The sequence below is a fragment of the Neodiprion lecontei genome, chromosome 6 (assembly GCF_021901455.1).
Source record: "Neodiprion lecontei isolate iyNeoLeco1 chromosome 6, iyNeoLeco1.1, whole genome shotgun sequence".
In the NCBI taxonomy this organism is placed as follows: domain Eukaryota; kingdom Metazoa; phylum Arthropoda; class Insecta; order Hymenoptera; family Diprionidae; genus Neodiprion; species Neodiprion lecontei.
Window position 1 is genome coordinate 344,672 of NC_060265.1, and position 15,615 is coordinate 360,286.

The 15,615-nt window shown below is 38.6% G+C and overlaps 3 protein-coding genes and 2 long non-coding RNA genes across 8 annotated transcripts; 3 read left to right on the plus strand and 2 right to left on the minus strand.

The window, feature by feature from the left end:
• The first annotated feature begins 1,420 nt into the window (after positions 1 to 1,420).
• On the plus strand, positions 1,421 to 2,462 carry LOC124294992. Its single transcript, XR_006904895.1, has 3 exons — positions 1,421 to 1,467; positions 1,844 to 2,086; positions 2,347 to 2,462. It is a non-coding gene; the product is annotated as an uncharacterized LOC124294992 (long non-coding RNA).
• On the minus strand, positions 1,560 to 3,013 carry LOC107224591 (farnesol dehydrogenase). The gene is made up of 5 exons (XM_015664698.2): positions 2,622 to 3,013; positions 2,376 to 2,502; positions 2,150 to 2,279; positions 1,880 to 2,029; positions 1,560 to 1,675 (listed from the first exon to the last, which is right to left on the minus strand). Exons 1-5 carry the CDS (start codon positions 3,004 to 3,006, stop codon positions 1,634 to 1,636), a joined length of 834 nt encoding a protein of 277 aa, XP_015520184.2. The 5' UTR covers positions 3,007 to 3,013; the 3' UTR covers positions 1,560 to 1,633.
• Positions 3,014 to 3,316: 303 nt separating this feature from the next.
• Positions 3,317 to 7,040, plus strand: LOC124294990. The gene is made up of 3 exons (XR_006904892.1): positions 3,317 to 3,573; positions 3,934 to 4,091; positions 4,290 to 7,040. It is a non-coding gene; the product is annotated as an uncharacterized LOC124294990 (long non-coding RNA).
• Positions 7,041 to 7,500: 460 nt separating this feature from the next.
• On the plus strand, positions 7,501 to 12,992 carry LOC107224592 (helicase POLQ-like). 4 transcript variants are annotated; one of them, XM_015664700.2, is made up of 15 exons: positions 7,507 to 8,608; positions 8,700 to 8,878; positions 8,969 to 9,145; positions 9,223 to 9,322; positions 9,394 to 9,590; positions 9,692 to 9,837; positions 9,930 to 10,164; positions 10,228 to 10,368; positions 10,457 to 10,871; positions 10,952 to 11,109; positions 11,168 to 11,263; positions 11,348 to 11,521; positions 11,634 to 11,747; positions 11,842 to 11,976; positions 12,111 to 12,992. In XM_015664700.2, the coding sequence occupies exons 1-15, from the start codon at positions 7,762 to 7,764 to the stop codon at positions 12,192 to 12,194; spliced, it is 3,198 nt and encodes a 1,065-aa protein (XP_015520186.1). In that variant the 5' UTR covers positions 7,507 to 7,761; the 3' UTR covers positions 12,195 to 12,992. The 4 variants fall into 4 exon arrangements, with proteins under 4 accessions (XP_046598808.1, XP_046598807.1, XP_015520186.1 ...); XM_046742853.1 differs by lacking the exon at positions 8,700 to 8,878 and having other exon boundaries at positions 8,459 to 8,608; XM_046742851.1 differs by lacking the exons at positions 9,223 to 9,322; positions 9,394 to 9,590 and having other exon boundaries at positions 7,506 to 8,608.
• Positions 12,993 to 13,072: 80 nt separating this feature from the next.
• Positions 13,073 to 15,206, minus strand: LOC107224590 (ribosomal RNA-processing protein 8). The gene is made up of 4 exons (XM_046742854.1): positions 14,887 to 15,206; positions 13,899 to 14,779; positions 13,533 to 13,769; positions 13,073 to 13,411 (listed from the first exon to the last, which is right to left on the minus strand). The coding sequence occupies exons 1-4, from the start codon at positions 14,959 to 14,961 to the stop codon at positions 13,198 to 13,200; spliced, it is 1,407 nt and encodes a 468-aa protein (XP_046598810.1). The 5' UTR covers positions 14,962 to 15,206; the 3' UTR covers positions 13,073 to 13,197.
• Positions 15,207 to 15,615: the final 409 nt, after the last annotated feature.

The window sequence follows — 15,615 nt, forward strand, 5'->3', positions numbered from 1 at the left end:
CGTGCGTCAAGTAATCATTTCTACGACAGTACAGAAAACTGCACTTCTATTACCTAGTACTGAAAAGTGCAGTCTTTTGTACTCTGATATGAAAAAAAAAAATTTTGCAAATGACACTTTTCTTAAGTAAGGTATCGTGAGTACTTGTAGCCACTAATTGTAAGATAAACTGATAAGGAGTTCGATTTTTTCTTTTATTTATCATAGATCCGGGTCATTTGGCCATCAAGTCGAGACTTCTGGCCGTCATCGTGCAGAACAAGAAATTTACATGATTGTACAGACGCGCAATGTAGAAAAAAATGACAAAATACTAAAAAATAAAGAAGGTTACTGGGCGGGTGCTGGACGCGGGCAATCGTCCCGTCCTTAACCGGGTGCTTACCGTCGACGGGTTGGACAAACATTTTGATAAAGTGCTTATAACGGGTGCTGACCGGGTGCTTGTTGAGCAATTATTTCATTAAACTTCCTAGCCGGATGCCAGCCGAGAGCTGATTGGGCATTATTTTACTCGAAGCCTATAGGCTTGGAATTTTGATAAATCAGCATTAATTAATATTAATTCAATATTTACGGGATCATCCCAGTGTAACGGGTCGAAAAATAGCTGATTTTCACGATCTTTTCTTTGATGTTTAAAATACGCTAACCAGTCTGATTTTTTTGTGTCGCTAATTTTTTTCAAACCGCCGCCATTTTTTCAATTCTAATTAAAAAAAAAACTTCCATAGCAAGGTAGCGGCATTCATACTGATTAATAATCTCTTTTTAAATTTTGTTTCAGATAATTTTGCGGCCACCACATTATGAGATAAATTTATATTTAAAAAAAAATGGAACGTTTAAAAATTCATTTTTTGTTCTTTAGGAGTGGCCTGATTCGACATAAAAAAATTAGATTCATTAACGTATATTAACCATCGAAAACAAATTGCGAAAATCAGATATTTTTCGACCGGTTACGATAGGATGATCCCTTAAGTCGGTTATAAAAATCCAGCATTAGATTAAGCTCGTGGAAGCAAATTAATTACATTTCGTAGAAGGCCATCAGATTACATTAGAATCATCCAGTAATAACTATATGTATTGAATAAAACCAATTCCTGCTCATGCCTATTCTATACTTATGTTGAAATAACCGACAGCTTTGAATAATAAGCGTGAACTAGTCCCCCCTTTCTTTACTGGTTTCAAACGTAGCCGCATTGATCAAAATTATTATTGGGTGACGCTTATGTAACGACATATTGCAACTTGAGCGATACGGGTGACATTGTTTGTTATGCTTTTCGCATAGTAGACCTTACTAAAGACGGTAGTTGGACAATTAGCATTTCCATTTTATCAAGAGCTGTCACCAGTTTATCATAAAACTAGTTCTGCTTTTCAAGTTGCTTATGAAAATTGAATAAATTATTCATATACACCTACACATCTTGTTCCAGACGTGATAGAGGAAAGGTAATTTGTTTGTCGGATGTAGGGATGTCAAGAATATTGAGAATGACTTCAGACGAGATGCAATGTATTTTTTTGAAAAAAAATAGTTTTATTAAATTTCTCTCCATTCGTGACGAACCTGAAACGTAGGGTACATGTCCTCATAGTTGACTCATCGTGCCATGTCTTACAATACTTCGCCGACTGGTCGTATCGTCAATTCCGTAATCTAAAAAGTTTATAAAATTGATCAAATTTCAACAAGTTTATGGCACAGTTGAACACGGAGATTAAACGAGCTTGGCCTGACACGATAATAAACGGTGAAACTAAACAAACATGCAGTCTGTTGTGCAGCGTGTAAAACGTGAAGTTTGAAAATATAAAGTGTATTTAGGAACAAGCGAGGATGAAGAACGTTGGAAATTGTCACCTGAACATGTTCCGGGGTCCCCAATACGTATACAAGTCCCGCAGCTATATCTTCCGGCTCAAGACACGGACATTTGCTGAAGTAATCTTCGGAGGCAGAGAGACCTGCTGCCCGAACGATGTCCGTCTTGACAACTCCAGGACTGATGCTCTGAAGAAATAATTAAATGACCATGAGTCAAGCCTCACTCCAATTTTCATAACCGTGGTAAGTCTTTCTAGTAAAAGAGCTACCGTTAAGAATTGCTCCCTGATACTAAAATCTTCTCACCGTAATTTTAATCTTGCTACCAACAGCCACGAGATCCCGTCTTACCGTTTCCGTCATGACAGTAATTGCATATTTTGTGGTTGAATACAGACTGCTAGGGTTCTCAAAGGAGAGCCAATGTCCTAATACGCTGTGGGAGCACAAAAACATCGTCAAGTACTTTTGGTACTCGTCTGTTATCACTCTATTATTTACAGAGATGAATCTCATAGGATTGATCGTTCACCTGTTGATATTGATGATGTGACCCGCTATGTTTCGCCTTCGCATTGAAGCCACGGCTTCTTTCACACCGACGGCAGACGCCATGACATTTAGGTCGAGTATCTTTCGAAATCCCTCAATATCGTCATCTAAAGCAAACAACGATAAATCAATGAGAAGAAATGAGCGACATGTACGTGCTTAGATCTCTGTAGTTATTGGCACAGGTCAAAAGTAAAAAAAAATTTGCTCAATTCTTATTGCTCACCAATGAATCGCTTAGGAGTCCAAAGACCAGCGTTGTTAACGAGGACGTGGACACCTCCAAATTTTGTATCAACCCATTTAAAAACGCCCTGAAATTCTTCCGTGTTGGTAATGTCACACTGCTTTGGATAAAACTTTCCTTTAGCTCCCTGGAGCCGTTTTTCCAGTGCTTTCAAGTTCTCCAATCGCCTGCCAAGTCCAATGACCAATAAATCCTCCTTGACGAGAGCTTCGGCGATTTTTTCACCTATTCCCGCACTGGCACCGGTCACGATTGCAGCCTTACCGACCCAACGATCCATGTTTTCAGAGTGAGTTGAATTACGATCGACCGTCCGCGCTTCCATATTTATATATAACATACCGAGGAGTGTTCGATGTATCATGTGTCGTAATGTACCTACTATAGTTTTAGAAGGAGATATAACCCCACTGCCCGCTGGTTTCAATTGCATGATACTCAACTTACATTACAGCAATTCACTTCCTTATCTTCAGTTACTAACGGTCGCTGGAGCTAATTGACAAATTCGACCATGAGCATTTATAACAACTCACTATCACCGCATAACAGCATAACAGCTAGTGACTGTAGTCACTGATCTGTAACTGGCTTGGTTGTTACAGATAAACTGGCAAATATTACAATTATCATTTTCCCTCCATTTATCTTTGAGAATTTTCGCTCGCAAGGTTGCATTGTCATCACACACATGATAACGTCATTGCAAGTGGAATGGGCGTTCGATGCGCTGTTTGCGGACTCGTGGTCGAAATTTGACGGAGTATAGATAGTCAAATGTTTTCATTCATGCCATGTTATCTCTTATAGATCAAAAGGTATATTTATGCTCGAATAGTAGTTTTCGATTAAAGTTGGTAAAGTGATATTTACGTACCGCGTATAATTACCGGTGACATGATTGTACGTGGCTGTGAAATCTCACGCGCTGGTATGAAACGTTATTTATTATAACCGCGCACATAAAGTAAGCCTTTTTTATCTTAATTTCCGTGCGTAAGGTGCTACTGTTTAGCGAACCGCACTTAAAGTGAGGTCATTTCGATACAGCGTTTCGAAATACTCGCGGATCCGCATGGTATACAGGTAAAGTGCCAAAACGTAGCACTTCGAGCGCGGAAATCACGATCAAAAAAGCTTACTTTACGCACGTTGTTACAAAAAATATTTATATCCGTCCCAACTCTTGGGCATAGCCGAGTCCTAATTATTGTCTTCACTGCAATTATGATCGGGAGTTGAGTTAGTATTTATCAATTGGCAATGTTAATATAAAACCAGGTATTTGCAGAAAAAACCCTGAAACTCAGGTTTGCAACATTTCTGCAGCCAGCTCGGCGATACGCCACACATAGCACGACCTACTTTCACATTGTTGAACTTACGGCGGATCCTGAAGGGTCTAAGATCTCGCAGCCAGTGAATTGAATGGCTCCACTATAATTGTCGGTAAGCGTGCGCCTTCTCTCCCCTTTGTTTAATACGGGAATTGCAAGTGGACCATTCTGATTTCACTGATTATTCATTTAAGTACATTTCGCTCCTTGTATTTGAAAAGTACCACCTCATTTCTCACTCATATATTGGTGCATGCGTACGTGTATTTTAGGTTCTCTGTTTCCGTCTGCAATGTTTTTATCGTCGCAGGGCATCGCACCCGAACAAAACGTCGAAATGGCTACGGACAGAGACCGCTATTCCAAATCAAATTCATCCAAGTGAAATCAATTCCGTCGGATGACGACGGACCCGATAGCGATACACGGCAGCGCAAGTATTCCTCTTCGCCGAAAGATCCTTCCTTTAGCCCGGGGGGGATACGATTTCCATACAACAAGGCACCGCAATGATTACCTACCCCGTGAATACATTAGTTGAACTTAGCCTTCCACAGTGCGCACAAGGTTCGCGTAGGCATTCCAGGTGTGTCCTCCGTCCCTCCGACTCTGCGCCCTTGTACACGCGTACGTACAACGTCGATACCCTTAAGCTGCCTGTTCGTCCTTAGGGATGAAAGTTATTTACTTCGGCCAACTGTCTTTCTCTCCGGGCTCAGCGAGGAATCTTCATTGCAACAGAAATGAAACCCCTGCGATCAATCCTCGCCTTTGGTCTGGGAATGCATGGTCTTAGAGGATACATAGTTCGGCTGTAGGTATTTACATAGGTATAACGTTTCGGAATATATCCAACTATGACCTGGGAATTTACCTTACCGGTTTTAGTCTAAGGAGTTGGGCGGTCTACTAGAATTCCGGATAGGATCTCCGAAGGTACGGTACCGTTTCTGTCAGCAGAATTTTTAGATTTTGCACCGATTTATACGGGTGAAACTCGCGTGTCTACGAATAGCTCTGATGATTTTTTCCATGCAATATCAAGACGCAAAGTTAACACGTAATAATGAATTTCGCGGGAATTTGAAACCACAGAAAAAGTTTTCGGTTGAAACTTACTAAGCTAAGTATATTTTGATGTATTGAACAAATTCGTGTGATCAAGAGATGGGGTTTATCGCTGTTGAGTCGGGAGACAAGTATCGAGACATCGTTAAAGAATATGTGTTGATCCAGTTCTAGACTAAAAGGATCTTACACGATGCAGGTCAGCCAAGTTTTCTGCTCAAGAAATTGCACGCGCGGTTATTAATTTGATTGAAAAAGGCAAAATGGCGACGAATTGTAAAGTCCTAGTTATGTCGATACACGCAATGGCTTGATACGCCTCAGGTGGAACGCCCTAAGGAGGCAATGGCAATCGCTTGTTTATTCTCCGCGTGGACCTGCGGTTCAATCCACTCCAAGCAAAATAGCATATGGTAAGTAGATTTCGCAACGTGTTGCCCGTACTGTTTACGGTAAGCGGAGAAGCACGCATTAATGGGTACAGGAATAAATGGAAATCAAATGATCGCGTTGCGTGGGCTGGTTAGGTGTCTAATGACAAGGGTGTGGTGTCGATATTAACGGTAAAATGTATCGAAGAACCGACCAAGAAAGTTTAGGTCGATGGGTAATGCAAGATAGAGCTTTCGATGATTTCCGTATAAAATAAGAGTAACGGGTGGGTGCGCCGGGCCGTTATAGTTATTGGTTCGGCTTTCTTATATTGGACGATAAATTCTTCGGGCTCGTTCTTTTTTCTTTAGAAATTTCCTGACCGAAGTTTCTTCGTTGACCAACAACTAACTTTCCAAAGGAGGGAAGGGGTCGTTATCGCAGACCATGGCTGCCAATAGATTTAGCACACTCGCGTTCTTCCTCTACCTATACAATCTATGGCGGAACCATTAAAACTGCTGCGACAGAGACTCAAACGTGTATTATTTATACTTATGAAAATACCTTATATCTTCACTCGGCATATTTTCCTAATCGTGATTCTCTTCTGGAGCGAGCAAATCTTTAGCAAGTAACAAAACATATCCGCAGCATGTTTGCGTTTAAATTAAAGTTTGAATTGAATTTTAAAAAATCGCAAGGATCGTAATGCTATCGGAGATCGTAACGAAGTCCAGATGGCAAGTACGGAGTATTGGAAATATTATATGTTATTGATCTCTCCCTATATTCATGGAGCATCGTGGACCGCAGTTCAGCTCGTCGGCCCGGTGATAAATCATGATCCTCAAGAAACTACCCCGCATGTTACAGGATACACGTCGATTGTTTTCGCACATGACGTATTATCCTTGCCGTATGCGAAATTCTACTAACATATCTATGTTGGAGGCTTACAGCAGCTGGCATGTTGTTCAACCTTTTCCAATAATATACCGTTGTATCCGATTGGAATTATTTTGATGCACATTATTGAACATAACATGAATCGAACACCTTTAAACCGCATTTCACTGATTTAGTACTGCGAAATGCACTCAGTTTCGACAAGTTCGATCACTGAGTCTCCAGCAAAAAAAAAATTCAGCCTAAAATACCCAAGCTACAACGTTCGGTGGGCTTCGTTTGTTGGTGACCAACCTTCTGCCGTAGAGTAATTCTAGAAATAACACCGTATGTGATGAGCTTAAGTTAATACATCGCTCACATGTGACTATAATACACTGTGAAGCATTCTGGACGTTGTAAATACCTAATTAATGGAATGCGTGATTCAACACGAAGCGGTGCCGTTGCCGGCAAAACAGCATTTAAAAAACATTCTTTTGCACTTTGGAAATTCACCGCTCAGATTGCGATGAATAATTATTAAAAATTACTCGTACGACTGCGATATGAGAAATATAACAGGATACGGAACATGTAGATAGTCTTTCTAAAAATAGACAACAGAAAAAAAGCAAGGAAAACACCACAGATTGAAACTAATTATGAACAAAGTGTTTCGTTATGAATCCTTTCTTCAGCATAAGATATTGTTACAAAGGGTGAAATCACCCGTTTTGCCCCCTCTTTAATGATCTAGTAGTCATCATAGATAAAAGACGTTTATAAACCTCTTATGTCTTTCAAAAGAATAAGATTGCTCCGTCAACCAACATTATTGTAAAAATAGTCTTGTTTCAGACTTCAAACGAGAAACACATATTACGCAATTAAAACTTTTTCACAACATTTTATTCACGCTCTTGATTTTGACTTGATAATTAAACTCGCGGATCCATATTTTATTTCCGTAACGTCAAAGAACGTTACAATATTTACATTTTTAACGTAGCGCCATTTCTGCATTTCCATTTATAACGATATTAGCTCGAATACCATCAGTGGACTCGAAGATACTCCTATCCGTAGGCAACTTCTCATGCATTTGTGACTACCGTATCACGGCATTGCAGGATAAAAAATCGTTACCCACCGCAACTGGCGAAGTTCGAATTTCGAATTACCGCTGGATGTCGCTACTAGCGGACTTGTCATCGAACACCGTGTACCTGTGTTACGTTTAATGCGGCGACTGTAACGTTTGAATTTTGAGTGGACGGAACACACGCTCCCGCGTAGAATAACCTAGTTCTGCAAAAGCAAAAAATTAATCATCTAGTCAAAGGTGCTACGCGTGTTAGAATAAGGAAATTGGCACGATAAAGCTACATCCTTGGTAACAGAGTATAACCTCTAAGGTTGACATAATTCACTTGTAAAGTGATTCAAACATAATGGCTGTGACACCTGATCAGGCTGATTTTTCTCTTGGTCAAAAAATGAGTAGAGGAAGCAGTCTAAAGCTCGGTGCTAATTTAATAGTGGCAGGAGGAAACTCGTTTCCTTCGTCGTGGTTATCCATTGACGACACTGTACTAAACACGATAAGTTTTGATGAAGAATTTACATATGCTACTGACAATGTTGTCGCTACAGCAACAAAGGACGATAATGAATATTATCAGAATAATAACAACCACACTAATGCCGAGGAAAACATGTTCTTTGAGAAAGATACAAACTTTGAACAAGTGAAAGATCACAATTACAGTAAAATATTGAACTTGAATATAAGCGACCAGGAATTTTGTCAAATAGAGTCAACCTTGGTACAAAAAACTGAACAAGTTCACATGGAGCTGAAAACCATACTGAATACAACAGAAATATCGATATGCCGTGATGATCGGTTAAACAATACGGTCGTAGATTCTGGTATCGAAAAATCTATGTGGGAAGATGACAGTCTACTGGATCGAGTATTCAATGAACTTGAATCATCCAATAACGAGAACGTCGAAGCTACCAAATCTGAGTGCTCTCCGTTGGCTGTATTAGATAGTTTCAGCACCTTGACTTCTCCAAAAAAAATTCATTCCGAACCATTGGATTGTCCTTCGACTGGTCCGCGTGTTCAAAAACACTCGTTATCACCACTTAAGGAAAATAGCAGACCCAACAAAAAGAGTCGGACGGTTGTCCCACGGTTTTGTGAGGATGCGATGAAAGATTCCTTTTACGGACTTCCAGGCTCGGTAAAATCACTTATACAGCGTGTAAAGGGAATTGATGAACTATATGGTAAGGTTCCTCTTTTGGTAAATGCTTTCCAGTTTCTTTGTTCTTTAAATTTTTTGATACAGAAATTGAGGAAACTTTTTGCCATCTACAGAATGGCAAGACGAGTGTCTTAAACTCAAGGCAATTTATGATCGAAAAAATTTAATTTATGCCCTCCCAACAAGTGGTGGAAAAACATTAGTGGCTGAGATATTAATGCTCAAGGAGCTTGTCGCTAACAAAAAAAATGCAATCTTCATACTTCCCTTTGTTGCAATCGTTCAAGAAAAGGTGCTACTGCTCAAAACATCTTTTTGCAATTTCACAATATTGCTTCTCATGCTTCTGCGCCTTGCTCATAATACTTGTAATTTATTTTAGGTACGTTCTTTGGCACCTTTTGCCCTGGCCTTAGATTTTTTGGTCGAGGAATATGCCGCTGGAAACGGGCAGTACCCGCCGCGTAAAAGGCGGAGAAAACACACCATTTATGTCTGCACGATTGAGAAGGGACTGGGCCTGGTTAATAGCTTGATAGAAAACCAGCGTCTTCATGAGGTAACGTTGTACTAATGTTTCAAAGTCAAAAGTTTGGATGAAATTACCTTGAATTTAATGGGAAACATTTTGAGTAGGTTGGAATGGTCGTTGTTGATGAGCTTCATTTATTAGGAGAAGATGGAGGCAGAGGCGCAACACTAGAAGGTCTACTGACAAAAATAATGTACACTGGAAGTGCGTTGAAAAAAAATAATCTGCTCAATGCTCGAAAGCATTTCACTTCATTATGAGTTCTTTTTTCTCAGATAATCCGCATATTATCGGAATGAGCGCCACTATTGGGAATTTGAATGAAATCGCTAAATTTTTGAATGCTGAAATTTACACGAAAGATTTTAGGCCTGTAGAATTGAAAGAGTATGTTAAATGTGAGGACGATATTTGGCTTGTAGATCTTGAGCAAGAAGAAATACTAACTGATCTAAAGAAAATTGCTTACGCTGTGAGTAAGCGTTTATCTCGGTGGTCATAATTGTGTTTACATAAGTTTACAATACATTTGAAGTACGTTAATGATGACAGTTTATTCCCTTCAAAATTTAGTACTCCCAGGAAGCTCTCAGGCTTGATCCAGATAAACTTGGAGGATTGGTAATGGATGTTGTACCACAAGACTCTTGTCTAATATTTTGTCCGAGTCGCAAGAACTGTGAGAATGTTTCTATATTGTTGACGAAAGTTCTGTTCAAGTAAGGAGAATAGCAAATCATACCCTGGCCATTTTGTCTTTCTATAAAAGTATCGTGATTACTTTAATAATTGCATTCTAACAATCATCCAGATCTCTGCACAATCATAAGAAAAAGGAGAAAGATATATTGATAAGAGCATTGAAAACTGAAGGTGCTCTCTGTGAGATTCTGGAACTAACTATAAAGTTTGGCGTAGCTTATCATCACTCTGGTTTGATGGCAGAAGAGCGAAAGCTACTGGAGGAAGCGTTCAGATCCGGAACTCTTTCTGTAATTTGTTGCACCTCAACTTTGGCTGCTGGCGTTAATTTACCAGCGCGAAGGGTAAGTTTCTATTATAGACATGGTCTGCCTTTTCAATTTCGTTATAATTTGTTCACATTACAGGTAATACTCAGACGTCCATATGTTGGTAATCAGTTTCTAAACTTGAGTCGTTATAAACAAATGATCGGTAGAGCTGGAAGAGCTGGGATGAAAGACGTTGGAGAAAGTATACTGATTTGTAGAACAAACGAAATTCCCAAGGTGCTGGATTTTACATAAATTTTGCCACTACTATTGCAATTATTCATTGGTTATTAGATAAACATGACGTTTCCCCTCTTCATCTTAGGTAAAAGAGTTGTTAACTTCTAATATGGACGACTGTATCAGTACTTTACACGTTGAAGAAGACAGGGGTATAAACAATTTGATTCTGAGTTCGATTCTCTTAAATTTGGCTACAACTAGATCAGAGTTGCACAAAATAGCTGGAACTACGCTTCTTGGAATACAACAGAAGAGGCTAAATATTAATACAAATAATATTACTGACAAAACGATCACAAAGCTAATAAAAACACGTGTAATTAAAGTGAAACAAGTTACTAATCACAGTGAAATCAATCCCAACTTAACTGTCCTCATTCAGTCGCAAGATAATTTAAAAACAGCTCAGGAAACACCACGACCTAGAAAAAAAATTGTAAAACTTAATAGAACAACAAAACTGGAAGTATGCAAACTGGGAAGAGCAGCTATGAAAGGTGAGGGTACCGAATTTTTTAACTGCATTTTTTCTCTATGCTCTTATCATATTTGTAATACCGTATTTCATGATTTTTAGGATGCGTCGATCTGAATCGTGCGCATATGCTGTACAGAGACTTAAAATCAGCACAAAACCAGCTAGTGCTACTCGACTGTCTCCACCTTTTGTACCTCGTGACGCCATACGATGTTGTTGATCTTGTAAAACCATCTGGAAACGTGTACTGCGATGTGGTAAGTCAGTAGGATACAAAAAGAGATTCGCCTTTAAATTTCATGTAATTTGTTGCAGGTTTGCAACTTGTCTCCCGTACAGATGGAGACTGCAAGAGTTTTAGGCATAAACGAGACAGTTGCAACCAAACTGAGAGCTGGAGTGATGCCAAAGGTTTTAAATTGAAATATTATTTCATACTTATTTGTAAATACCGAAAATGTAAGACTTTATAACATCTGTTTTCTTCCTACACAGAATGTCGATTCTAACGTCGTAAACAGGTTTTATTTGACCCTAATGCTCAATGAGTTGTGGAATCAGCAAACTGTTCACATAGTATCTACTAAGTATCAAGTCAATCGAGGAATAGTACAAAATTTAATGAACGCTTCCGCATCCTTTGCTTCAAGCGTGGAACGGTTTTGCGCGGTAATTATCGCACGCATATCTTGCTACCTAGAATATGTCAGAACGAAAAATAATGCAGATCTATGATGGTAAAAGAAAATGAGAATCTTGCTCACGGCGTCTTCTCTTTCAGGAACTTGATGAATTTTGGGCATTCAGAGACCTGTTGCACAGTTTTAGTAAACGGCTATCACACTGCTGCTCGGTTGAACTCGAACCGTTAATAGAACTTCCTAGTGTGAAAATTGTACGTCAAAAATGCAAAAGATACGCATTCAATGTACCTTGAAATGTCAAAAATGAATAACATGTAAGTATTGTGTTTTGATTTCTTCACTCAGGGACGTGCCAGACAGTTGTTCAATGCTGGATACAAAACATTGCAATCTGTAGCACTGGGTCAGCCAATGGAAATGTGTGATAAAATTGAAAACTTGCCGATGCGAGTCGCTAGTCAGATCGTCGCTGCAGCTAAGGTATGTTTTGATATTTGAAGCTTTATGTTTAATTCCAATTGGCAGAATGAAATCAATAAATTTTTGTAAGCGACGAATTAGTTACAATTAATTAAATAAAATGCACATTTTGAGTACATTTTGTTATTTTGCAGCTCTTATTGTTGGAGAAGGTGGAGAACCTCAGAGATGAGGCCGAAGACGTGCTGGATGGAATTGATATATCGAATTTCCGGTAATCCAATCATCACAGGCATATTCATGATATGCTGGTTACCGTACTACGACGCAAAACGTATAATAATTTAGAAATTAATTTCTTCCAATTACTCTCCAAGAGAAAATCAATTTTTAATTTGAATAATTCAATGCGATAGAAAAAAAAATTCAATCAAATGAACGTTTTGTTCCTTATCTATCGCAAAATGTAATATATTTAATTTTCTACACAATTTTTTCAATGACAAAGAACAACTGAGAGATTGTTCTTTAACGTTAAGTTTATAATATTTTTAATTCATTGCGATCTAAAACCCCATAGATGGATAAAAGTTTCTTTATTTTCACCATTTTCCATACGTTTTTGATAGCATTTAAAACTTATGAATACGTGAACTGTTGAATACATATATAAAAGGTGTATTTTTTTGTACAAAACTGTTATGCCTGTATTCTTTTTCCTATTACTGATTAAGCTTATGATTTATCTTGATTTGCTATAGATTACTGGTATTCTAGAATATTCATTGGCATTATGATGAATGATATTCTTTATACGAATCATCTTCATGGCAAATTTATATAAGAGCGCCGTATCCTGTATGTAACGGCGTTATGATAAAGTGCCATAGATTGAAAATCCCCGAACCAGCCAAAAGAATAGAGTCATTTTTTTTGGTAACTCTAGTGGGATGACAACATAAAACGTTCGACAATATTACTTTACTACATATTGTGCAATGCAGATCAGCGTGTGTGAAATCTAACACTCTGATTAAGCTGGCACATAAAATATTCGTCCATGTGTTGTTGTGAAACTTTTGTCGAAAAAGTGAATCTCCACACGGTGGTACAAATAAATCATTTCAATTCATAGGTTGAGTTTTAACAAAAGCCATAAAATTAAGATTTTTATTCATCATTTTCACAACATAGGACGCGGATATAAAAACTAGTAATTAACTATATACAATATTGCGGAAGGAACGGTAACTTATATCATTATTTTATGGTGATCTGGTATCAACGTTTTTTATATAAACACGGATTGAGCACGAGAGGTGGAAGTTTACTTCGTTTTTTCGTGACGTCGGCGTCTTTTTTAAAGTCCATAAAGTAGAATAAGTTGTGCGATAAGTCTTTCCACGTATTGACAAATCCGTAAACACCCAAAGTTTTGATGAACTCGTCCACGTCATTGAACCTACTTTCAACTTCGGCAATTTTGAGAATCCCACTGAAGGCAGAAACGCAAAAAAATCAAATTATTGTGCTGAATAAAAGTGAAGTTAGTGTTCAACATAAAAATCCGAAAATATGGAGCCACTTATTTCCTGCACACGTAGTTTGATACCTACTCTTTCTTCAGAACTCTGTTGGCTTCTGTCAAGTAATCTGTCAGATTTGTGCCCATCAGAGAGAGGCAGAAAACCACGACATCAATTCGGCCCGTCAGCAATGACGAATGTGCCATATCGCAGGTGGTGACTTTATCATTTATGGCAACCAGATCCAAGGAGTGTACTTTCTGTGTTACACTGGCTGCAAGTCTGGCTTCGCCGCATCCGAAGTCTGCGACAATATAGTCTTTCGGCCTGTCGGTGTAAAATTAAGAAGTGATACAGTATCGATACAAATTTATTTGTGCCATTATATTTAATTGAACAGAATATATAAGCTCCTATAAACGAAAAACTGATCTGTGTTAAATATTGTTTCCTTACATTTTTTTTATCGATGCGATTATGGTATCTAAAGGGTTCAAAGGCCACTGTTCCACTTGGAGCTGATAGCCTTCATGGTAGGCTAAAAATGCGTCAGGATCTTCCTTGAAATATTTCTTGGACGACCAGCTTTCGCTGTTGTACATTTGTTCGTTCAAGTATCGAAACCTTGAAGACTTGAGTCTAGCCAACATTCTGTCTCTTAGTGATTTTTGCTCAGTACTTTTCTTATAGATCTTTATTGAGTCATGCTGCTGCTTTTCAGCGAGCAATTTCTGTAATCTGTCGATTGTTATTCTGGATTCAATAACTTTGGTTGAAACTTTGAGATTGGTCAAATTCTTATCGTCTTTCATTTCAGCCTGAACATCCGTTGTGGAATTGTCTCTTCCATCTGTCAGGTTTGCAATAGAAGGCTCTTTTGTACTGCTTGAATTTCTTAGATTTTTTAGTTTCTTTTTCTTACGCTTTAATTTTTGCTTTTGAATCCGCTTTGCAAGAAGATCTCCATTTGGCTCCAATTTCTGTTTGCGGATCCTATGATGAGCATTGTTTGGAATTTTTTTTTTATTAACTTTGTTAGGTTTGTTCTTTTTCAACGATAATTCAGTGGCACTGTTATTTGCATTGGCACTAGATCTAGGGTCCGAATTTTTATGTGATTCGGATTTCCATTTCTTAATTGAAGTTTCGTTTATCGTTGAGTCAGAAGATTTACGTTTCTTGCTACTGACTCCATTTCTAGCTGCAGGAAGATTGATAATTTCAGCATTCCGTGCCAGTTTGGCAACTTTTGATTTCGGTTTTTTACGTAGTATCGATTTCTTCTCAGCCTGAAGAATATTAACCGATATTTTGGTCGGTTTGGCTTTCTTCTTCCGCTGCATAAAAAGTATCAAGGCATTCAATTAGTAAATAAGTTCTTCGAACACAGTTTTGAGGTTAGAAAAGGTTAGGATTCATATTATATACATTTTGGTAAACTTACACCGATAAATAGTTCGTTCGTCAGTTTGTCACCTGTTACGTCAATCTCCCAAGCACTTTCCTTAAATATCCTCATTTCGATATCAAGAACTCATCGAAGTAACAGGTTACTATTATAAGTCTATGGTTACTACAACTCCAATTTACTCCATACACGCGGTATGATCCAGTGTTGCCGGACTGAAATTCTTCGCCGTGCTCCATTCTAGCAAATACTTACATCATGCATGCTAGATAGAGCCACAAAACGTGCTGGTATGAAAAACTTCATCTGCATTTTCACGTGCAGCAAACGGCTGGATGCAGTACCGATGCCGTCGCCACTCTGTAGTTGCCGTTGTGTGTTTCGCGGCAGCAAGTAGATTATACTTTTTCTGCTTGAATCAAATTTTTACTTGTTTTTACGTAATATATGCTTTGTGAAGAATGTGCGATATTTTATTTCTTTACGCTAATCGGAGGCTCTGTATAAAATGTATGCTATTATTTTTACGCAGAAATTGGCTCAAAGTCACAAATTAGCCGTTTGCGAGGAAAATCGAAGGGTGCAATGTTGTCTTTCTCAGGTAAAATTTCCTGTACCATCAGGTCGTATGTCGCTGCGATCGGCAGCGCGTTATGGTACGATAGTGGGCGTGATTGCAGATTGTTGCATGCTGCTGCAGCTTGAGTCCAGCCAATAGATCTGCACAGGTGTACTCGCTGATATATTTCGCGTTTTCGCTTACAC

Excerpts from the sequence above, each read along its gene's own strand:
- LOC107224591 (XM_015664698.2), bottom strand. The coding sequence starts at position 3,006 with ATGATACATCGAACACTCCTCGGTATGTTATATATAAATATGGAAGCG. Across the intron at positions 2,503-2,621 it reads GACTCCTAAGCGATTCATTG|ATGACGATATTGAGGGATTT; the intron begins GTGAGCAATAAG and ends TGTTTGCTTTAG. Across the intron at positions 2,030-2,149 it reads GTAGCAAGATTAAAATTACG|AGCATCAGTCCTGGAGTTGT; the intron begins GTGAGAAGATTT and ends TTATTTCTTCAG.
- LOC107224592 (XM_015664700.2), top strand. The coding sequence starts at position 7,762 with ATGGCTGTGACACCTGATCAGGCTGATTTTTCTCTTGGTCAAAAAATG. Across the intron at positions 8,609-8,699 it reads GGGAATTGATGAACTATATG|AATGGCAAGACGAGTGTCTT; the intron begins GTAAGGTTCCTC and ends TGCCATCTACAG. Across the intron at positions 9,146-9,222 it reads AAAACCAGCGTCTTCATGAG|GTTGGAATGGTCGTTGTTGA; the intron begins GTAACGTTGTAC and ends CATTTTGAGTAG.
- LOC107224590 (XM_046742854.1), bottom strand. The coding sequence starts at position 14,961 with ATGAGGATATTTAAGGAAAGTGCTTGGGAGATTGACGTAACAGGTGAC. Across the intron at positions 14,780-14,886 it reads CGAACGAACTATTTATCGGT|CGGAAGAAGAAAGCCAAACC; the intron begins GTAAGTTTACCA and ends CTTTTTATGCAG. Across the intron at positions 13,770-13,898 it reads ATCGCATCGATAAAAAAAAT|GCCGAAAGACTATATTGTCG; the intron begins GTAAGGAAACAA and ends TTACACCGACAG.